This window comes from Melanerpes formicivorus, unplaced genomic scaffold (assembly GCF_026170545.1).
Source record: "Melanerpes formicivorus ecotype bairdi unplaced genomic scaffold, bMelFor1.0.p_v2 SCAF_1, whole genome shotgun sequence".
Taxonomy (NCBI): Eukaryota; Metazoa; Chordata; class Aves; order Piciformes; family Picidae; genus Melanerpes; species Melanerpes formicivorus.
This window is the reverse complement of record NW_027142353.1, coordinates 31,667,980-31,691,147: the sequence shown is the minus strand read 5'-3', so window position 1 is coordinate 31,691,147 and position 23,168 is coordinate 31,667,980. Positions and strand designations below refer to the sequence as shown.

Below are 23,168 nucleotides of genomic sequence, written 5' to 3'. Positions count from 1 at the left end.
AGGTCAAGGGAGGTTCTCCTACCACCTCTACTCTGCTCTAGGGATGTCACAGAATGTCCAGTTCTGGGCTCCCCAGCTCATGATAAACAGGGAATTTCTGCAGAGAGTCCAGTGGAAGCTGGGAAGATATTGAGGGTTCTGGAGCAGCTCTGTGAGGAGCAAAGGCTGAGAGCCCTGGGGCTGAGAGCCTGCAGAAGAGCAGCCCCAGAGCGGAGCTGAGCAATGCTCAGCAAGAGCTGAAGGGGCTGTGGGGGGCAAGAGGCTGGGGCTGGCATCTGCTGAGTGCTGCCCAGGGACAGGCCAAGGGGCACAAACTGGCAGCCATGAGGTGCCAGCTGGAGAGGAGGAGAAAGTTGTTTGTTGTGAGGGTGCTGGAGGCCTGGAGCAGGCTGCCCAGAGAGGTTGTGGAGTCTCCTTGTGTGGAGAGCTTCCAACGCCCCCCCGGGCAAGCTGCTGTGGGTGATCCTGCTTCAGGAGTGGGTTTGGACTGTATGAGCCCTAGAGGTCCCTTCCCACCCATACCATGCTGGGGTTCTGGAAGTATTCATTTAGAGACTTGTTAAATAGAATAGAATTAACCAGGTTGGAAGAGACCATTGAGATCATTGAGTCCAAAATAAATGGGGATGTAATAAGCTCCCTGAATTGCTCTTTTCTAGGGACTCCTGGTAGCCTTTCTGCATTTTCTGAGTGGGAAACGTCTTTAAGATGATCAATCTGGTTTTGGGGAAGGTACAGGAAAGTGCCTTTATTTGTCTAAATTGCCCCTCCTTAGTGTTTGCTTAGATTAAAAGCCAAACCTCATTGGTGGTCATTTGAAATGCATTTGAGCTCCAAACCAAATTATCATAGAGTCATGGAATGGTCTAGGTTGGAAGGGACCTCCAAAGGGCATCCAGTCCAACCCCCTCTGCACTCAGCAGGGACATCCTCAACTAGCTCAGCTTGCCCAGAGCCCTGTCCAGCCTCACCTTGAATATCTCCAAGGATGGGGACCTCAACCACCTCCCTGGGTGGGCAACCTGTTCCAGTGTTCCACCACCCTCATGGTACAGAAGTTGTTCCTCACATCCAATCTAAATCTGCTCTGCTCTAGTCTGAAGCTATTGCGCCTTACCACAGGCTTTTGCAAACAGTCTCTCTCCATCCTTCTTGTAGCCCTCCTCAGGTACTGGAAGGCTGCTGTTAGGTCTCCCTGGAGCCTTCTCTTCTCCAGGCTGAGCACCCCCAGCTCCCTCAGCCTGGCCTCAGAGCAGAGCTGCTTCAAGCCCCTCAGCATTTTGGTGGCCCTCTTCTGGACCTGCTGTATCAGACTTACTGCAAACCCTAGTGCTATCCAGACAACACAGTGATTTTGAAGGGGCTGAAGGCAACGTTCCTCCTCCCCAGCAGCTTCCTGCTTGTTCTTGTTTTGTTTTTCTGGCTGTTTTTTTAATCTCCTAAAGAGAGAACCCCATTGTTTGAGCAGTGTTTTGTGTCTGGCTGTCATGTTTCTCTGATCACATGCTGCACTGCTAATACTTTGCCCAGACAAACTGCTGAAAGCATTGACTAGCTTTGAGGTTACAAGAATTCTCTCTATATTTAGTGACAGAATTGATTGATTTATTTTGTTTTGGGGCTCTGTTGCTAGTGGCAACTCATCCTAATCCCAAACTGCACACTAATGTGATTTGTGGTGAGTGCACTGCTTGCTGTTTAGTGGTGGCTGGGGAGCCCTCAACATGAGAAGGACGTGTCCTGTGAGGACAGGCTGAGAGAGTTGTGCAGTCTGGACAAGAGAAGGCTCTGAGGAGACCTTCTTGTGGCCTTCCAGTATCTGCAGGGGTCTACAGGAAAGCTGGGGAGGGACTTTTGAGGGTGTCAGGGAGTGACAGCACTGGGGGGGGATGGAGCAAAAGTAGAAATGTGTAGATTCAGATTGGATGTTAGGAAGAAGTTCTTCCCCATGAGGGTGGTGAGACACTGGCACAGGTTGCCCAGGGAGGTGGTGGAAGCCTCATGCCTGGAGGTTTTGAAGGCCAGGCTGGAGGTGGCTGTGAGCAACCTGCTCTGGTGTGAGGTGTCCCTGCCCATGGCAGGGGACTTGGAACTGGATGACCCTTGAGGTCCCTTTCAACCCTGACAGTTCTGTGATTCTGTGACATGGACCTGATAGAGCAGGTCCACAGCAGGCCATAAAAATGATCGGGGGCCTGGAGAACCTCTGCTGTGGGGACAGGCTGAGGGAGCTGGGGTTGTTCAGCCTGGGGAAGAGAAGGCTCCAGGAAGACCTTAGAGCAGCCTGTCAGTACCTGAAAGGGGCTACAGAAGAGCTGGGAAGGGACTTCTGACAAGGGCTTCTAGGGACAGGACAAGGGGCAATGGATTGAAGCTGGAAGAGAGGAGATGGAGGCTACAGATGAGGAAGAAATTCTTTCCAGTAAGGGTGGTGAGACTCTGGAATAGACTGCCCAGGGAGGCTGTGGATGCCTCCTCTTTGGAGGTGTTCAAGGCCAGGTTGGATGAGGCCTTGAGCAACTGAGTCTAGCTGAGAGCTGTCCCTGCCCCTGGCAGGGAGGTTGAAGGAGGTACTCTCTGAGATCCCGTCCAACCTGAGCCATTCTATGTTCTTTAGCATTTGCAAATACTTTGGTGGTGGCAAGAGCTAGCAACCAGTTACCTCTCCAGCTGCAGGTTGAGATTGTTTCCTCTGAGGTGAGTAGAAGTGAGGGATGGCTGGTGAGAGGCCTTGAGCACAAGCCCTATGAGGAGAGGCTGAGGGAGTTGGGGTTGCTTAGCCTGGAGAGGAGGAGGCTCAGGGGTGACCTTATTGCTCTCTACAACTACCTGAAGGGTGGTTGTATCCAGGAAAGGGTTGGTCTCTTCTTGCAGGCAACCAGCACCAGAACAAGAGGACACAGTCTCAAGCTGTGCCAAGGGAAGTTTAGGCTGGAGGTGAGGAGAAAATTCTTCGCTGAGAGAGTTGGAATGTGCTGCCCAGGGAGGTGGTGGAGTCCCCATCCCTGGAGGTGTTCAAGAGGGGATTGGATGTGGCACTTGGAGCCATGGTCTAGTCATGGGGTCTGTGGTGACAGGTTGGACTTGATGATCTTTGAGGTCTCTTCCAACCTTGGCGATACTGTGATGGTTTGGCCTGAGCTGCAAGCACAGTGCCCTGCAGGGAGGTCAACCTCATTTCTTGACTCAGCAAGCAAAGAGTTTGCTCACATTTTTGCCTGAAGAGTTTTAAAGATGTCCTTCAGGCATCTGCTGAGATCAGGCAGACCTCTTGGAGTCCATTCCCAGGCAGGGAACGTCACTGGTTTCTCATGGTGGGTCAGAGAGCTTGATTGTAGGCAAATAATTAGGCTGTGGGTGACCTTGTGAGGGTGGTTTTGAGTTTGTTGTCCTGGCTCTCATGTTTTCCCAGCTGATGGGAACTCAGCCTAACCAGCACTGCTCCTGCTTGTGTGCTCTTGGTAAAAGTCTTGGCCTGGAGGCCACATTCACACTGTCTGGAGATGCTTGTGGTGTAAGAACTGCAAATTGTCCATACTTGTCGTGGGAGGGGAGCTGGGTATTCCTAACTCCTTGTGAGGAGTCCTGTCCAGACAAGTTGCAGCTTGGGTTTCTCTGACCACAAATTGACTTCAAGACCTGGAGACATGCAGTCATGAATTCAGCTTGGTGGTGCAGTTGGTGGGCAGAATCCCTTGGGATGCAGCCAGGAAGGGGAAATATGCCTGGACTGATGGTTTTAGCTTAGCTTTTCTCTGCAGAGGACTTCCAAGAAAGCTGAGGAACAAAGCATCTTGTGTGGTAAAATCAGGAATTACAGCAGAACTCCCTCAAGGCTGAGCAAGGAGCTGAAACACAGCAGAGAAGTGAAGAAGGTGGACAATAAAGGAGGATTCCTAAAGCTTTGCTTGGCTGCTGAAGGTCAATCTCAGATCCATCTACTGCTGCTCAGGGACATAAGAAATAAATTCTTTACAGTAAAGATGGAGAGACACTGGAAGTGGATGTCCAGGGAGGTCATGGATACCCCTGCTTGGAGGTGGTCAAGGCCAGATTGGATGAGACATTGAGCAATCTGGGCTAGTCAAGGTGTCCCTACCCATGGTGAGGGTTTGGAACTAGATGATCTTTAAGGTTCCTTCTAGCCTAAACCATTCTGTGATTCCCATCTGCTGCTAAGTCCAGTCTGATATTGCCCCAGTGCCTGCTCACAGTCTCAGTGATGACATCATTGCCATCAGCGGCTGGGTTAGAAATAGAATAGAATAGAATTAACCAGGTTGGAAAAGACCTTTGAGATCATCAAGTCCAACCTATCATCCAACACCATCTAATCAACTAAACCATGGCACCAAACACCCCATCCAGTCTTCTCTTAAACACTTCCAGTGATGGTGACTCCACCACCTCCCCAGGCAGCCCATTCCAATGGCCAGTCTCTCTTTCTATGAAGAACTTCTTCCTAACCTCCAGCCAAAACCTCCCCTGGTGCAGCTTGAGACTGTGTCCTCTTGTTCTGGTACTGGCTGCCCGGGAGAAGAGACCAACCCCCACCTGGCTACAACCTCCCTTAAGGTAGTTGTAGAGAGCAATAAGGTCACCCCTGAGACTGCTTTGTTCCAGGCTAAGCAACCCCAGCTCCCTCAGCCTCTCCTCACAGGGCTGTGCTCCACACCCCTCCCCAGCCTTGTTGCCCTTCTCTGGACACCTTACAGCAAGTCAACCTCCTTCCTAAACTGAGGAGCCCAGAACTGGACACAGGACTCAAGGTGTGGCCTAACCAAAGCAGAGTACAGGGGCACAATGACCTCCCTGCTCCTGCTGGCCACACTATTCCTAATACAGGCCAGGATGTCATTGGCCTTCTTGGCCACCTGGGCACACTGCTGGCTCGTGTTCAACCTACTCTTAACCAGTACCCCCAGGTCCCTCTCTGCCTGGCTGCTCTCCAGCCACTCTGACCCCAGCCTGTAGCACTGCCTGGGGTTGTTGTGGCCAATGTGCAGCACCTGGCACTTGGATGTGTTCAATCTCATGCCCTTGGATTCTGCCCATCTGTCCAGCCTGTTGAGGTCCCTCTGCAGAGCCTCTCTACCCTCCAGCAGATCAACTCCTGCCCCCAGCTTGGTGTCATCTGCAAACTGACTGATGATGGACTCAATGCCCTCATCCAGATCATCAATAAAGATATTGAACAGGATGGGGCCCAGCACTGATTCCTGGAGGACACCACTAGTGCCTGGCTGCCAGCTGGATGTGGCACCATTCACCACCACTCTCTGGGCTCAGCCTCCAGCCAGTTCCTCACCCAGCTCAGAGTGCTGCTGTCCAAGCCAGGGGCTGACAGCTTGGCCGGGAGTTTGCTATGGGGGACGGTGTCAAAGGCCTTGCTGAAGTCCAGGCGGACTACAGCCACAGCCTGCCCCACATCCATGATGTTGGTTTGGATCTCTCTGTATCTATTTCATTTAATTGTTCTTACTTCCAACCCAGCTGGTTTAGTTTCTTTCCCAACCCATCAGTTTCTGTCCCTTATTCCCTTACTCTTCCCTTTGGGGTGCAGAGGGGTCATAGAGAGCATCAGGCACTTGCTAGTGGCTGGCCCAGCCCTCACCTTTGACAGAGGAGCTGAAAAGGCAGCTGAAGGGCTTTGGGAGAGTGGAGAGTATGATCATAAATTAAATGGAAGTGAGTTTTCTGCTTACTAGCAGCTTCTTAATTTCTTCACTTGTCTGTTGTCAAAGCAAGAGTGTGAGATCTGGTCTCAGGCAACACTGGTTGGACATGGAATCACAGAATGTTACAGGTTGGAAGGGACCTCCAGAGATCATCTAGTTCAACACCCCCACCCCCCCCCACCCCTCCCCCCCGCCAGAGCAGCATCTCCCAGGGTAGTCTGCACAGGAAGGCATCCAGGTGGCTTTGGAAAGCCTCCAGAGAAGGACACTCCACAACCTCCATGGGCAGCCTGCTCCAGGGCTCTGGCACCCTCACACCAAAGAAGTTTCTCCTCCTGTTGAGCTGAAACCTTCTGTGTTCAAGTTTGTATCCATTGCTCCTTGACTTATTGCTGTGCAGCACCCAAAAGAGCTTGGCCCCCTCCACTTGACAGCCACCCCTCAGAGACTGAGAGACCTTGATCAGATCCCCTCTCAGCCTTCTCTTCCCCACACTAAACAGCCCCAGGGCTCTCAGTCTCTCTTCGCAGGGCAGATGCTCAAGTCCCCTAAGCATCCTCCTGGCTCTCCCTTGGACTCTCTCCAGCAGGTCTCTGTCTCTCTTGCACTGGGGAGCCCAGAACTGGACACAGGATTGCAGCTGTGGTCTCAGCAGGGCAGAGCAGAGGGGCAGAAGAACCTCCCTGGCCCTGCTGGCCACACTTCTCTTGCTGCAGCCCGGGATGCCATTGGCTCTCTTGGCCACAAGGGCACATTGCTGTCCCCTGCAGAACTTGCTGCTCACTGGGACTCCAAGGTCTGAAGTCACAAGGCTGATGGAGATGATTTTAGATGCTGCAGGCAGAGAAATACTTCAGTCACTGGGTTCCAGATGTGGCTTTTGCCCTGCCTTTAGCCGGGACCACTTTGTGCCTTCAGAGCGGTTTTGCTTGGAAAAGGAAAATCCAGGCTTTTGTGTCATTCTGGGAAGTCCCTCACCTCCAGAAGTCTCTGAACTGGAAGCTGTGGGCACTTGGTGATGAAAATTCTTTCTGATGGGTCTGCCTTGGCCGTAGGTAGTGCTTTTAATTGCCTCTTTGAAGCGGCACCTTGCTCCCTCTTCTCTTTGAACAACCTACTATACCTGCTGGAAAGGAGCTCACAGGAGACCCTCAACTCATTAGAAGGCTGTTTCTCATTTTAATGACCTTGTTACATTCCAGCCTCTGAAGTCCCTCCATGGATAACTTTGGAAATGGAGGCTTTTCTGTTAACACAATTTCTCCTTCAGGTGCTCAGAATTTGCTGCATGTCTGGCCTGGGTCAGTAGTGGTGTGGCCAGCTGGACCATAGAAGTGATTGTGCCACTGTACTGGGCACTGGGCAGGCCACACCTTGAGTACTGGGTGCAGTTTTGGGCTGCTCACTCCAAGAAGGACACTGAAGGGTTGGAGCATGTCCAGAGAAAGGTAATAAAGCTGGGGAAGAGTCTGGGAAACAAACATTGTGAGGAACAGCTGAGGCATCTTGGGTTGTATGGTCTGGAGAAAAGGAGGCTGAGGGGAGACCTTCTGGCTCTCTACAGCTCCCTGAAAGGAGATTGGAGTCATGTGGTTGTTCTCTTCTCCCTAGTTTCAAGTGATAAAAGGAGAGAAAATGGCCTGAAGTTTTGTCAGGGGAGGGTTAGGTTGGACAGGAGGAAAAATTTCTTTGCTGCCTGAGTGGTCAGGGATTGGGAGAGGCTGCCCAGGGAGGTGGTGGAGTCCCCATGGCTGGAGGTGTTGAAGAAATCTGTGGCCATGGCACTAGTGGCTGTGGTGGTGTTAGGTTGATCATAGAATCAATAAGTTGGGAAAGATCTTTAAGATCATTGAGTCCAACTGTAACCCAGCTGCCATGACCACTAAACTGTAGCCCGAAGTGCCACATCTACAGCTTCTTGAACACCTCCAGGGATGGTGACTTTACCACCTCCCTGGGCAACCTAGTCCAATTCCTGACCACTCTTGCAGCAAAGAATATTTTTCCTAATGTCCAGTCTAAACCTCCCCTGGTACAACTTAAGCCCCTTTCCTGTCCTCCTATCTGTTGTTACCTGGGAGAAGAGACCAACACCAGCCTCACTCCAGCCACCTCTCAGGCTGCTGTAGCAAGCACTAAGATCTTCCCTCAGCCATCTTTTCTCCAGACTAAAGAACCACAGCTTCCTCAGCCACTCCTTGTATGATGCCCTTCAAACCCCTCTCCAGCCTTGTTGCTCTTCTCTGGACACTCTCCAGGACCTCAATGTCTTTCCTGTGCTGTGATGCCCAGAACTGGACAGAATCACACAGAATCAATCAGGTTGGAAAAGACCTCAGAGATGACATCAAGTCCAGCCTATTACCTAATCCCTAACACCTCCTGACAGCTAAACCATGGCTCCAAGTGCCACATCCAGTTCTTTTTTGAGCACCTCCAGGGATGGTGACTCCACCAGCTCCCTGGGCAGCACATTCCAGTGGCAAATTACTCTTTCTGTGAAGAACTTTCTCCTCCCCTCGAGCCTAAGCTTCCCCTGGTGCAGCACTGGTGCTGTGTACAGGGGCACCATCACTTCCCTACTTCTGCTAGCCACACTGTTCTTGATCTGGGCCAAGATGCTGGTGGCCTTCTTGGCCAGTTGGGCACACTGCTGGCTCATCTTCAGCTGGTTGTCAACCAGCACCCCCAGATCCTTTTCCACCTGGCTGCTTCCCAGCCACTCTACCCCAAGCCTGCTTGGGGTTATTGTGACCCAAGTGCAGCACCCAGCTCTTGGCTTTGTTGAACCTCATCCCTTTGGCCTTGGCCCATGGATCCAGCCTGGCCAGGTCTCTCTACAGACCCTTCCTACCCTCCAGCAGTTCAGCACTCCCTCTCGAGGTCTTTTCCAACCAAAGCAATTCTCTGATTTCTCCTCAGAGGCTTCAGCAGTGATAATTTTCTTCACTGTAAACACAAAAGCACAAGAGAGGAGGCTGGGATGCACAGGGCTTGCGTCTTGCTGTGATGAATCGCTCCTGGAGATGAATTATTGCTCCAGGTATCTTGGCTTTGTCTCTGGACATGGGGAGGGAATATTAATGTGCTGTGTCCCTGCCTGTGTGGGTGTTCCTCGATCCCCTCATTAGGCATGCAGCTGCCAGGGGCTCTGTTAGCTCAGCATTTATTATCTCCACCACTGGTCTGAACTGAGCCATGCTGCTGATTTCTCTCAGCTGAAGTGTTTGGGAATTCAGTCGTGCCTTTGGGAGTGACAATCCTGTCTGTCCTTCACTTCAAACCCAGGTGAAACCCCCTCCTTCTCTTTGTGCTGCTTTTTTGCCATCCTGCTGGGGAAGGTGGGATGAGGCAGCCAGATAAAAGCAGGAGATGAAGCCTCCAAACAAGCATCTCAGTGTGCCTAGCAGAATCCTGGTTTCCTCTGAGGGGGGCAAAATGTTTTTGCTTCCTCCTGCCCTCACTTCAAGAAGGACATTGAGGTGCTGGAGCAGGAGCAGAGAAGGACAATGTAGATAATGAAGGGTCAAGGGAACAGGTCTGGTGAGGAGCAGCTGAGGGACCTGGGGTTGTTGAGCCTGGGGAAAGGAGGCTGAGGGGAGACCTTCTGCCTCTCTATGGCTCCCTGAAAGGAGGTTGGAATCAGGTGGGGGTTGGTCTCTTCTCTCTAGTAGCAAGTGATGGGATGAGAAGAAGTGGCCTCTAGGTTGCAGCAGGGGAGGTTTACATAGGATCTTACCAGAAACACCTTCAGTGGGAGGGTTCTCAAAGACTGGAACAGGCTCCCCAGGGAGGTGGTTGAATGCTGTGGTTGAATGCTCATCCCTGGAGGTGTTTAAAACATGCAGAGATGTGGTGCTGAAGGAGATGGGGTCCCTCTGTGGGGGTGGTGAGGCAGATTGTCCAGAGAAAGTTGTGGAGGCCTCATTCCTGGAAGCATTCAAGGCCAGGCTGGATGAGGCTTTGAGCAGCCTGATCTAGTGGGAGGGGGGTTGGATGATGATCTTTAAGCTGCCTTCCAACTCCAACCCTTCTGTGATTTTATGGTTTAGCACCAGACTTGGTAGAGTTAGGGAATGGTTGGACTCATTGATCTTTTCCAACCCAAACAATCCCATGCTTCTGTGGAGGTCATTTGGACCAGTGAAGAAGTGTGTGGGCAAGGGTATCCTGGAGGGGACTGTGTCACAGGTGCCTGGATGTGAGCTCCTGCAGCTGGGAAACAAACAAGAGGCGTTCAAAATATGTTTGCAGTTGTGAGGTCCTTGGCAGCCCAGAAATGTGGTGGGAGAGGACACTCTCTGACATCTTTGCAAGGTGGTGGCAATCAGGAGAGGTTCATGGTGGCTGGATGAAGGCAAAGGCCATACCCCTGTGCAGAGACAGCTGCATGAAGCATCTGGGGAGCAGCAGGCTGGGCAGCTTCGCCTTATCTCCTGGGAAGATTATGGAGCAAAATCTCCTAGAAGCTGCCTCCAAGGCTTCTTTTCCCAGAAACTGTTTCTTGAAGGAGCAAGAAGGTGGCTGGGAGTGGCCAGCATGGACTTCCCCAGGGCAAATTGTCCCTCCTTGCCTTTGGAGAGAGCTGGCAATGTGACGTGGTGGCAGCAACGTGTGTGGTGGGGACTGGCTTCAGGGAGACCTTTGTCACAATCTCCTGCAGTACCTTGATAGCCACTTCAGGGACTGATAAGTGGGTGGAAAATTGACTGCACTTGCCAGTTGGACGTGGTGGGGAGCAGTGCAAAGCCCAGCTGGTAGCTGGGTGTCCCTCAGAGGTCAGTAGTGATCAATGCAAGTCAATGACTTCAGTAGGAAGTGTGAAGCGTGTTCTCAACAGTCACAGAATGGTCTGGATTGGAAGGGACCTCCAAAGGTTATCTAGTCCAACACCCCTGCAGTCAGCAGGGACATCCTCCACTAGATCAGGTTGCTCAGAGCTTTGTGGAAACATTCAAGCTGACAGCTGCCAGAGAAAGAAAAGTGGGAGCAAAGCTGGACATGAGTTGGCACAGAATGATGCCAACCCAGAGCCAGCCCTGTGCTGGGCTGATCCCCAGCAGTGTGGGCAGCAGGGGCAGGGAGGGGATTCTGCCCCTCTGCTATGCTCTGCTGAGACCCCACCTGCAGTGCTGGGGCAGCTCTGGAGTCATAGAGTCATTGAATTGTCAGGGTTGGAAGGGACCTCAAGGATCATCCGGTTCCAAGCCCCCTGCCATGGGCAGGGACAATGAAACCATGGACAAGAATAAAACCATGAGTTGGAAGGGACCTCCAAAAATCATCTACTCCATGTAGTCAGCAGGGACATCCTCCACTAGACCAGGTTGCTCAGAGCCTCATGGAGCCTGACCTGGATTGTCTCCAGGGATATGCCCTCAACGACCTCCCTGGGCAACCTGTTCCAGTGTTCACCACCCTCATGGTGCAGAACTTTTTCCTCACCTCCAATCTAATTCTCCTCCAATTTCAAACCAGTTGAAGGGTTTCAAACTGGGGGACTGTGGTTGGTAGTTAGGCTGGAGGGAGGGCTGTGTCCAGAGTGTCCTTGACATGTAGGTGATATGGGGTTGGCAGGAACCTTGTGAAGGTCGACAAAGGCAAGTGGCAAGGTCCTGCCCCTGGGACATGCCAGCCTTGAGCAGCAGAGGAGGCTGGGCTGACGTGCTGGAAATGTCCACGTCATCTGGTGCAGAAATACTTCATGGGGTGTAGCTCAGCATTGCAGCTCCTCCCCTATTGCTCATGAGTCAGGATGCTTCCCTTGCTGAGGACCTCATCACTATCAAAGCCATCCTAGATCTTCATGTTAGCTGAGGGAGGGAGAGAAGTGACGTTCAAGTCTGGATTTGAAGTTGCACTGGGAAGGAGGAGACTTGCTAGGGTGCTTGGTGCCATGGGTTAGTTGTTTAGGTGGTGTTGGATTGGTTGATGGGTTGGACACGATGATCTTGAAGGTCTCTTCCAACCTGGTTTGGTTTATTCTAAATAAAGATTTATTCTAAATAAAGATTTATTCTAAATAAAGGTAAGGTCTATTCTATTCTATTCTATTCTATTCTATTCTATTCTATTCTATTCTATTCTATTCTATTCTATTCTATTCTATTCTATTCTGGGGCTGATATATGGGGTGTAGATGGTTCAGTTGTGAGTTTTGTCTTGGAATGAGACAAAAAGAATGAGCAAAGCCAGCTGTGGGATTCTACCTTAATACATCTGATGACTTAGGGAGTTTTCTAGGGGTGTCTCCACTTAATTTATAGAATCACAGAACGGTTTGGGTTGGAAGGGACCTTTCAAGGTCATCCAGTCCAACTCCCCTGCAGTCAGCAGGGACATATGCAGCTAGAACAGGCTGCTCAAAGACCCTCCAACATGGGCTGGAGTAGTTCTAGGGACAGAGCATCTCCCATCTCTCTGGGCAACCTGGGACAGGCTCTCACCACCCTCAGGATAAAAAAACTCAAATATCTTTTTTTATGTCTAGTGTGAATCTCCCTCTTAGTTTCAAACCACCCCGCCTTGTCCTGTCACAACAGGCCCTGCTCAAAAGTCTGTCCCCAGCTTTCTTTAAGTCTTGAAAGGCCACCAGAAGGTCTCCCTGGAGCCTTGTCTTCTCTAGGCTGAACAACCCCAACTCTCCCAGTCTGGCCTTCCAGACCTCGAATCATCTCCATGGCCTCCTCTGCCCTGCTCCAGCAGGTCCCTGTCTGTGCTGTCCCTGAGGCCTCCAGAGCTGCCCCAGCACTGCAGGTGGGGTCTGAGCAGAGCACAGCAGAGGGGCAGAATCCCCTCCCTGCCCCTGCTGCCCATACTGCTGGGGATCAACCCAGCACAGGGCTGGCTCTGGGCTGGCAGAACTTGGTGCCAGCTTATGTCCAGCTTTGTCCCCACTTTTCTTTCACTGGGAGCTGTGTGCTTGAATGTTTTCAGTGGAAAGATTCGGAGTGAGTGTTTACTTTCATCTTGACAAAGCAAAGCAGTTCAGTGTTAGTTTGGACACCACTGCACTCTGTCTGTGTTTGCAAATCTTCTGTTGGTAGAAACTGCAAAGTCATAACTGGCCACTGTCATCTGTTCTAGAAGTCCTGAGTTATTCTTGAGCTGCTGATGGGGAGCTGGAATTTTATAGTCATTTCAGAGAAGGGCTACAAGGATGAGCAGAGGGCTGGAGCTCTTCTCCTATAAGGACACACTGAGACAGTTGGGATTGTTCAGTTTGGAGAAGAGAAGGCTCTGAGGAGACCTCCAGGAGAGGTTTAGGCTGGATGTTAGGAAGAAGTTCTTCACAGAAAGAGAGATTGGCTATGGGAATGTGCTGTCTCAAGCTGCACCAGGGGAAGTTTAGGCTGGAGGTGAGGAGAAAGTTCTTCCCAGAGTCATTTGCCATTGGAATGTGCTGCCCAGGGAGGTGGTGGAGTCACCAGGGAGGTGTTTAGGAAAAGATTGGATGGGGTGCTTGGTGCCATGGTTTAGTTGATGAGATGGTGATGGGTGATAGGTTGGACTTGATAATCTCCAAGGTCTTTTCCAACTTGGTTAATTCTATTCTATTCTATTGTGGCCTTCCAGTATCTGAAGGGGGCTACAGGAAAGCTGGGGAAGGACTTTTAGGGTGTCAGGGAGTGACAGGACTGGGGGGAATGGATCCAAACAAGAAGAGGGGAGATTTAGATTAGACATTACGAAGAAGTTGTTCCCCATGAGGGTGGTGAGACACTGGCACAGGTTGCCCAGGGAGGTGGTAGAAGCCTCATGCCTGGAGGTTTTTAAGGCCAAGCTGGATGTGGCTCTGGGCAACCTGCTGTAGTGTGAGGTGTCCCTGGCCATGGCAGGGGGGTTGGAACTGGCTGATCCTTGAGGTCCCTTCCAACCCTGACAATTCTACAACTCTATGACTTTAAGTCATACAAATGTAGGGATGGAGGCCACAGCTTGCACAGCACAAACACTTGAATACTGTGCAGCCCTGACAACTAGGGAGGGAATTGCTCTCTCTGTTCAAAAGCTGATTTAACTCCATCCACAGAGCTGCACAAAAATTAAATCAGAGACTTCAAGTGCAGTTCTCTGGAATAAAAGAAGGGTCTACATTTACACAGGTGAATGGATTTGCACTGAAAAGCTGAGAAATTCAGCTGGAATAGGCTGGGGAGCCTGCTCCAGGGTTTGAGATTCCTATCAGTGAAGAGGTTTCTTCTAAATACCCAACCTAAACCTACTCTGGAGCAACTTGAGGCCATTTCCTCTTGTCCTATCACTTGTTTTTTTGGGAGAAGAGACCAACACCCACCTGGCTCCAACCACCTTTCATGGAGCTATAGAGAGCAATGAGGTTTCCCCTCAGCCAACTCTTCTCCAGAGTAAACAATCCCATTTCCCTCAGCTGCTTCTCCCCAGCCCTGTTCTCCAGACCCTGCCCCAGCTTTCTTGCCCTTCTCTGGATATGCTCCAGCCCCTCAATGTCCTTCTTGGAGTGAGAGATCCAAAACTGAATCCAGGACTCAAGGTGTGGCACACCTTGCACACTTGAATACTGTGCAGCCCTGACAACCAGGGAGGGAATTGCTCTCTCTGTTCAAAAGTTGATTAAACTCCATCCACAGAGCTGCACAAAAATTAAATCAGTGACTTCAAGTGCAGTTCTCTGGAATGAAAGAAGGGACCACATTTACACAGGTGAATGGTCCGAGGTCCCTTCCAACCTGAGCCATTCTAGGGTTCTGTGGTTGTGTGTAGGTGGGTGAAGTCCTGCCACACAGCAGAAAACTCTCCACCCTCCTTTTCAGATATTAGAGTCTGGAAGGAAAGTCCTTTTGGGTCCCACTTTGGTTCCTGACTGTCCTAACACCACCGGGAGCAACTGTTGTGTAACTCCACCGCTCTGCTTTCAGCCAGCCTTGGCCAAGTGCTGACACTGCAGAGGAGGACAACCCTCCTGTGCAGAGCTGCTCTAGCTGTTTGTGCTTTGGGAAAGAACATTCCTTGGGAATCCTGCCAGGGTGAGATTTCATCCTGGTCACAGGGAGCAGTAAACTATGGAAGGGGCTGCAGCCAGCAGGCTGTGAGGAAATGCTGTGGGTGGTTGGCATGGTCTCTGGGGGTTAAATCATCTCTGCATGGTGAAACCATTAGGAGAACTTTCCTGAGAGGGACGTTTTCCTTCAGGCTTGCAACAGGCTCCTTTCAAGAGCCTGGGCCCACTCTGGAGCTGTAACAAAATGCTTTCTGTCAAGTGGTGGCTTCTTGGCCTGGTGCTGAGTGTGATTTTCATGGACTCAGAAATGTTTGGGCTGGAGAAGACCTTTAAGATCATTAAGTCCAACCAGTAAAATAACACAGCAAAGTCCACCACCAAACCATGTCTCTCAGCACCACATCTACAGAGCTTTTCAATACCTCTGCTTTGAGGACCAGCTGAGAGAGATGGGGTTGATCTGCATGGAGGAGAGACTTGGGATTCATCTGCCTGGAGGAGAGAATGCTCTGGGGACACTTTCTAGCAACCTCCTTATTTTGGAAGGGTGCCTCCAGGAGAGCAAAGAAAGACTTTTGACCAGGGCTGGTAGAGACAGGACAAGGGGTGATGGTTACAAATGGGAAGAAACTGGATTTAGATGAGGCCCATTCCTCCAGGGATCAGTGCTGGTCCCCATCCTCTTTAATATCTTCATTGATGATCTGGATGAGGGGATTGAGTCAGTCATCAGCAAATCTGCAGATGACGCCAAGCTGGGAGCAGATGTTGATCAGTTAGAAGGTGGAAAGGCTCTGCAGAGGGACCTCGACCGACTGGACAGATGGGCAGAGTCCAACAGGATGGCATTCAACAAGTCCAAGTGCCAGGTGCTGCACTTTGGCCATGGCAATCCCATGCAGAGCTACAGGCTGGGGTCAGAGTGGCTGGAGAGCTGCCAAACAGAGAGGGACCTGGGGGTGCTGATTGACAGCTGCCTAAACATGAGCCAGCAGTGTGCCCAGGTGGCCAAGAAGGCCAATGGCATCCTGGCCTGCATTAGGAATAGTGTGGCCAGCAGGAGCAGGGAGGTCATTGTGCCCCTGTACTCTGCACTGGTTAGGCCACACCTTGAGTCCTGTGTCCAGTTCTGGGCCCCTCAGTTTAGGAAGGACATCGAAACACTTGAATGTGTCCAGAGAAGGGCAACAAGGCTGGTGAGAGGCCTTGAACACAGCCCTGTGAGGAGAGGCTGAGGGAGCTGGGGTTGTTTAGCCTGGAGAAGAGGAGGCTCAGGGGTGACCTCATTGCTCTCTACAATTCCCTGAAGGGAGGTTGTAGCCAGGAGGAGGTTGGTCTCTTCTCCCAGGCAAGCAGCACCAGAACAAGAGGACACAGTCTCAAGCTGCACCAGGGGAAGTTTAGGCTGGAGGTGAGGAGAAAGTTCTTCCCAGAGTCATTCACCATTGGAATGTGCTGCCCAAGGAGGTGGTGGAGTCACCATCCATGGAGGTGTTCAAGAGGGGATTGGATGTGGCACTTGGTGCCAGGGTCTAGTCATGAGGTCTGTGGTGACAGGTTGGACTCGATGATCTTTGAGGTCTCTTCCAACCTTAGTTATACTGTTATACTGTGAGACATTAGGAAGAAATTCTTCCCCATGAAGCTGGTGAGGCACAGGAATGGGTTGCCCAGAGAAGTTGTGGAGGCTTCAACCTTGGGAATGTTCAAGGGCCAGTTGGGTAGGGACTTGTACAGTGTGGTGCAGTCTAGGAGGGGTGGAACTAGATGATCTTTATGGGCCCTTCCAATCAAACCCAATCAATAACACTGTGAGTTTTGGATGTTCAGATGTTTGCTGACTGCTGTAGATGTTAGATGCAGAATCACAGAATGGTAGGATTTGGAAGGGACCTCTGGAGGTCATTTAGTCAGGGTCACTGGTTGCTCAGCATCATATCCAGGCATGTTCAGAGAGGAGATGGAGCCTGTGGGATTTGTCTTTGGAACAGGAGAGCCTAAAATAAATGGTTTTGTAATAGCAGATGAAATACCTTGAACTCTACAAAGCAGATTAGTTGAAAGTCGTGGACTCCTTAACCCTGGAAGTGTTTAAGTGCTGGAGGAGGCTTTGAGCAACCTGCTGTAGTGGAAGGTGTCCCTGCCCATTCTAGGGAGGTTTGAACTGGATGATCTGGAAGGTCCCTTCCAACTCAACCCATTCTATGATTTAGGAGGATCTCAGACAGCTTTACGTGTTCCTGTGGAGGCAATGATTGTGGCACAGTCATGCAGCCCTTGGTACCCACCTGAGCTACACAGTGGGGCTTGAAGGAGGTGGGATTCATAGAATTCATAGAATGGTTTCATTGGAAGGGACCTGAAAGATCATCTAGTTCCAACCCCCCTGCCATGGGCAGGGATGTAATGATTGGAGTTGGAATGTGGCCAGAACTTTGGGGCAGTCATTAATCTGGACAGGATTTGAAGCAGTCCTGATGCCATGAGACTTTTGGTTTCCATCCAGGCTAGACTGAGCCCTATCAGCATGTGGAAGATGTTCTTCATGGGTGAAGTGGAGAAGACAGGAGTAGAAATAGCCCATTCAGAGCTCCTTTTTTTTGTGTTTATGGAGTTAACCTCATTACAGCATCTTCCTGAGGATTATTGGTTTTATTAATGAGTCACCATCAGCATTGTGGAACTAATTGAATCAGAATTAGATAATTTATGGGTTTTTTTGCTGGTGGTAGAGCTTCAAGCTTTGTAATTTCTGACAGAGAAAATTGCTCTGGCTGTTGGAGGGAATGGCTTCAGCTGTTGACACACTGAGGTGTGTGAAGCTGCTTCCAGTTGGAATGGTGCTAGTGTTGAAATCCTGGTTGAGATGGTAGAACTTGAAGGGGTTGAGTGCATCCTCAGGTTGAAGGTGGCACAAAATTAAGCAGGAGTGGTAGTAGATTCATGGAATGGTTTGGGTTGGAAGGGACCTTAACAGATCATCCAATTCCAACCCCTCTGGTACTGGCAGGGGATACCTCCCACTAGCCAAGGTTGCTCAAGACCTCATCCAACCTGGTCTTGAACACTTCCAGGGAGGGGACATCCATAACTTCCCTGGGCAACTTGTTCCAGTGTTCTCACCACCCTTACTGTTGATCTGCTTGAGGGTAGGAAGGCTCTGCAGAGAGATCTGAGTAGGTTGGATCAATGGGTTAAGGTCACTACCATGAGGTTTAATAAAGCCAAGTGCCAGGGCCTGCACTTCAGTCTCAGCAACCCCATGAGCACTCCAGGCCTGGGGCAGAGTGGCTGGAAACTACTCAGTGGAAAAGGATCTGGGGGTGTTGGTTGAGACCAGCTGAAGATGAGTCAGCAGAGTGCTCAGGTGGCTAAGAAGGCCACTGGCAGCCTGGCCTGGATCAGCAATGGTGTGGCCAGCAGGTGCAGGGAAGTGATCCTGCTACTCTACTGGTCACTGGTGAGGCTGCATCTTGAGGACAGGCTTCAGTTTTGGGCTCCTCATTCCAAGGAGGACATTGAGGGGTTGGAACATGTCCAGAGAAGGACAACAAAGCTGGTGAGGGGATTGGAGGGCAGGGCTGGAGAGGAGCAGCTGAAGGACCTGGGGTTGTTCAGTCTGCAGAAGAGGAGGCTGAGGGGAGACCTCATTGCTCTCTACAACTCCCTGACAGAGGGATGGAGTAAGGCTGGTCTTGGCCTCTTGTCCCAAGTAAGTAATGACAGTCTAAGAGGAAACAGCCTGAAGTTGTGCCAGGGGAGGGTTAGGTTGAGGCTTGGAAAAATGTTATTTGATGCAAGAGTGGTCAGGGACTGAAACAGGCTGCCCAGGAGGTGGTGGAGTCCCCATCCCTGGAGATGTTCAAGAAATCTGTGGAGATGGCACTTGGTGACATGGTGTGATGGCCGTGCTGGTGTTGGGTTGATGCCTGGACTTGCTGATCTTAGAGGTCTCTTCCAACCTTAGCAGTTTCCATCATTCTATGATCTGCTAAGGTTGAAGGAGCTCAGCCTTAGGAGAGCAAGGTGAGGCTGTTGTAGGTTTGTAGTGAGGAGAAATCAGATCTGAAGTTGAGATTTGGAGAGATTTTATTGCTGCTGACTTGGGGACGTGGTCATGGAAGTTAGAGGAGGGTAGATTTAGATTAGACATTAGGAAGAAGTTCTTCCCCATGAGGAACAGGTTGCCCAGGGAGGTGGTGCAAACCTCATTCCTGGAGGTTTTGAAGGCCAGGCTTGGATGTGGCTCTGGGCAATCTGCTCTAGTGGAACATGAACCTACCCATAGCAGAGGGATTGGAACTGGATGATCCTTGGGGCCCCTTCCAACTCTGACAACTGTATGATTGTGTGACTCTCTGTCGGACTTGGTGATCTTAGAGGTCTTTTCCAACCTGAATGATTCTTTGATTTTCTGAACTTGAGCCCTACATGAGGATAGAGCAGTGATGTTAAGGGCCACGAGGATGATCAGAGGGCTGGAGCACCTCTCCTATGAGGACAGACTGAAGGAGTTGGGGCTGTTCAGTCTGCAGAAGAGAAGGCTCCCAGGTGACCTAATTGTGGCCTTCCAGTATCTGAAGAGGGCCTACAGGAAGGCTGGGGAGGGACTTCTCAGGATCTCAGGTAGTGATAGGATGAAGCTGGAGGTGGGGAGATTCAGGCTGGAGGTGAGGAGGAAGTTCTTCCCCATGAGAGTGGTGAAGGTCTGGAATGGGTTGTCCAGGGAGGTGGTTGAGGCCCCATCCCTGGAGGTGTTTAAGGCCAGGCTGGATGAGGCTCTGGCCAGGCTGATCTAGTGTGGGGTGTCCCTGCCCATGGCAGGGGGGTTGGAGCTAGATGATCCTTGTGGTCCCTTCCAACCCTGACTGATACTACGACACTATGATATTATGTTAATGTGGGCTGAGTGCAGTGAGTGGCACCAGTTAAGTGTGTCAGATGTGCTACCAACTACATCAGTGGATGAGTCAGGATGTTGCTGGAGGACAAGGCTGGGTTGTAAGACTTTTAGTCTTGTGACTCCATCTCTGAATCTGCTGTGTTGAGTGCTGTGAAAGAAGCATAAACTTTCCTTTTCCTTTGAAAAACAAAGAAATCTTCAGTCTGTCCACGAGTACAAAGCCAAATTCTCTTCTCTGCTACCAAAATTCTTCCCTGGGCTGTACCAGTGGAAAACTGATGAGCCTTTAATGAGCTAAGTGGTGTTTACACCAGTAGTCCTGGGAACTGAATCTGCCCAATGAAACTTGGAAATGTGAGGATCCCATCTGTGAAGTCCACAAGTGGTAGTTGCTAGGCTACTGCCACACAGTTGTCAAACAATTTTTGGTTAGTTAACTGGAAGAGCTGGGGAGCAGAAAATCCTTTTAGGTCAATTATTGAATTTATAGAGGTTTGTTCTGTGTATTAATCAACTTTATTGTTTGGTTTTGTTTTGTTTTTTTTTTCCTTCCTCTCTTTCAGATCATTCAGTCAGAAGAGAGCTGCAATTGAGAAAGAATATGCCCAGGTAGGTTCTGAAATAATTTTCATGCCTGTGGTGTTGTTCTCTTGAGTTCATTGATTCAGTCAGTAAATTTTTTCCCCCCTTCAGGCTCTCTTTTGGCATTTCTGCTTTGAGAAGTTGCTTGCTCTGTAATCAGCTGTCAGAAAGTTCTGAAATCAGACTCTTTGGTCTAGCCATGGCCATTCTACCACTGGCACAGAAGACAATTGGAACCTCTTTGTTTTTTTTCTTAGGTGCAGATTCTTCTAAAGCAAATCAGCCCTTGGAAGGCTTTTCTCAGAAGTTGAGTGAAATCAGGTCAATGAAAGGGAGAGGAAATGTGCTCTGGCACACTCGAGTCCAAAATAAATGTCCATTGACACTGCTTCAGTAAGAGCAGCTTCCCATTCAGCTGAAAATCAAAGCAGCCACATTTGGCCTGATGCTTGTGATAGGGAGTGGAATGAATTTGGATGTGCTTGGGAGAAAGGAGAGGTTTGATTTGGGTTTGTTGGCTTGTTGTTGGGGTTGTTTTTTTCTTTGTATCTCTCTTGTTCCAAAATTAGAAAGCATCTAATGAGGGGCAGCTGCCTGCTTAGTTTACAGTAAAGGCTCTCAGAGCTGAAGTCCAGTTGCAGCAGATTAAAAATACATTAATTTAGTTTCAAACAGATGAAAGGTGAAATAAAAGAGAAGTGAGGGAGCTTATGGAGCTCAGAATGCAATGAATTGGGCTGCCCAGGGAGGTGGTGGAGTCACCATCCCTGGAGGTGTTCAAGAGGGCATTGGATGTGGCACTTGGTGCCATGGTCTAGTCATGAGGTCTGTGGTGACAGGTTGGACTTGATGATCTTTGAGGTCTCTTCCAACCTTGGTGATACTGTGATTCTGTGAAATAACACTGGAGATGGACCTGCTGGAGTTGGTGGTGTTGGAGGGCACGTGAAAAGAGAAGCTGTCACTTGGATGATTCCAACAGGAGTTTGTAGGCTCTTGTGGTCAGTTGTCCTTGTCTTCAGTGCTGCATCACCCACAGGGATCTACAGCAGAAGTGGCTTCTGTGGGCCAGAGTTGGCTGTCAGTTTATGGAAGAGGATGGTGGTGGGAAATGGAGTTATCTCCAGGTGGTGGCTGGGCACAAGTGGTGTCCCCCAGGGCTCACTGCTGGGGTTGGTTCTCTTTAATGTCTTCATCAATGCTTGGGAGAAGGGGATGGAGGCATCCTCAGTCAGTCTGTAGATGGCCCTAAGGTGGGTGGGATGGTGATCTGCTGGAGGATGAGAAGGCTCTGCAGATGGACCTGACCAGTCTGGATTGATGGGCTAAAGCCAGGGGTACGAGATTCAACAAGGCTGGGTCCTGTAGCTGGGTCACAGCAACTCCATGAAGGTTTCAGACTTGTGGAAGAGTGGCTGGAAAGCTGCCCAGCAGAGAAACACCTGGGGGTGCTGGCTGACAGATGGCTCAGTGTGAGCCAGTGTGTGTCCAGGTGGCCAAGAAGGCCACCAGCATCCTGGCTTGGAGCAGCAATGATGTGGGCAGCAGGACCAGGGAAGCGATTGTCCCCCAGTACTCAACATTGCAAGGCTACATCTCGAGGGCTAGGTTAAATTTGCAGGCCCACACTCCCAAGAAGGACATTGAGGGGCTGGAGTGGGTCTAGAGAAGGGGAACAAAGCTGGGGAAGGGTCTAGAGCATGAGTCTTGTGAGGAGTGGGTGAAGGATTTGGGGTTGTTGAGCCTTGAGGGAAGGAAGCTAAGGGTAGACCACCTGGCTCTCTACAACTCCATGAAGGGAGGCTGGAGCCAGGAGGGGGCTGGTCTTTCCTCCCAAGGAACAAGGGATAGGACAAGAGGAAATGGCCTCTGATTGCACCAGGGGAGGTTTAGGTTGGCTATTTAGAAGAAAAAATTTCACTGAAAGCATTCTAAAGGCCTAGAACAGGCTGGAAAAGGAAGGTGGTGGAATCCCCATGTTTAAAAGACACAGAGGTGTGCTGAAGGCCATAGTTAAGCACCAGCCTTGGTAGAGTTAGGGAATGGTTGGCTAGAAGTCTTTTCCAGCCCAAAGGATACTGTGATTGCTGTGGTGTACACATTTTCCAGTCCTGGATTGAACTGAAGATGTGAGAGTGCTGGAGCCCTGGAGCAGGCTGCCCAGAGAGGTTGTAGAGTCTCCTTTTCTAGAGACTTTCATGACCCATCTGGATGTGTTCCTCTGCAATCTGCCCTAGGTGACTCTGCTTTGGCAGGGGGCTTGGTCTGGATGATCTCTGGAGATCATAGAATCATAGGAGTGTCAGGGTTGGAAGGGACCTCAAGGATCATCCACTTCCAACCCCCCTGCCATGGCCAAGGACACCTCACACTACAGCAGGTTGCTCAGAGCCACATCCAGCCTGGCCTTCAAAACCTCCAGGCATGAGGCTTCCACCACCTCCCTGGGCAACCAACCAAGTCCCTCCCAACCCCCTACCATTCTATGATTCTATGTCCCTGCTCACTGCAGTGGTCCTCAACTAGATGACCTTGAGAGTTCCCTTCCAGCCTGAAACCTTCTTTGATATTCCTGCTTGTGGTCTGAGTCTCATATTTGCAAATCCAGTGCAGTTTGAATTTCATGCAAGCTCAAGGACCTGCAGTTCCTGCTGCTCTGCTTCTCTCGCTGTACCTGAGCTGCCAGGAGCAAACATTGATCCCAGCCACCTGATTTGATGAAATCCAAGCATTTTTCAGGGGTAGGATCAATAGGGACCTGCTGAAGCTGTGATTAAAAGGCATGCATCCCAGAGTGAGTTTTGGAATGGGGCCGCAGAGAACTGAGGATCAATCCTCAATGCATTTATCCCTATGCATGGGAATGGTTTTGCTATGCAGAGGCACTTGGAGCAGGGAAGAGGCTTGATGGCTTGGATAAATAACGACACTCTCAGATTCAGAAGCTTCAATCTTAACAACTGAGGCTTTCAGATGCTTGCTTTTAAGCCCCCCCCTCCCCAACCTTCCAGCTGCGTCGTTTGAG

At 50.5% G+C, this 23,168-nt stretch overlaps 1 protein-coding gene across 2 annotated transcripts in view; it reads left to right on the top strand.

Moving 5' to 3' along the window:
- FCHSD2 (FCH and double SH3 domains 2) overlaps positions 1 to 23,168 on the top strand; it is a 241,138-nt gene that overhangs the window by 44,058 nt on the left and 173,912 nt on the right. For both annotated transcript variants that reach the window (XM_068139183.1, XM_068139192.1), the window contains exon 3: positions 20,125 to 20,170. In XM_068139183.1, coding sequence (XP_067995284.1) covers positions 20,125 to 20,170 — 46 coding nt within the window. The remainder of the gene's footprint in view (positions 1 to 20,124; positions 20,171 to 23,168) is intronic.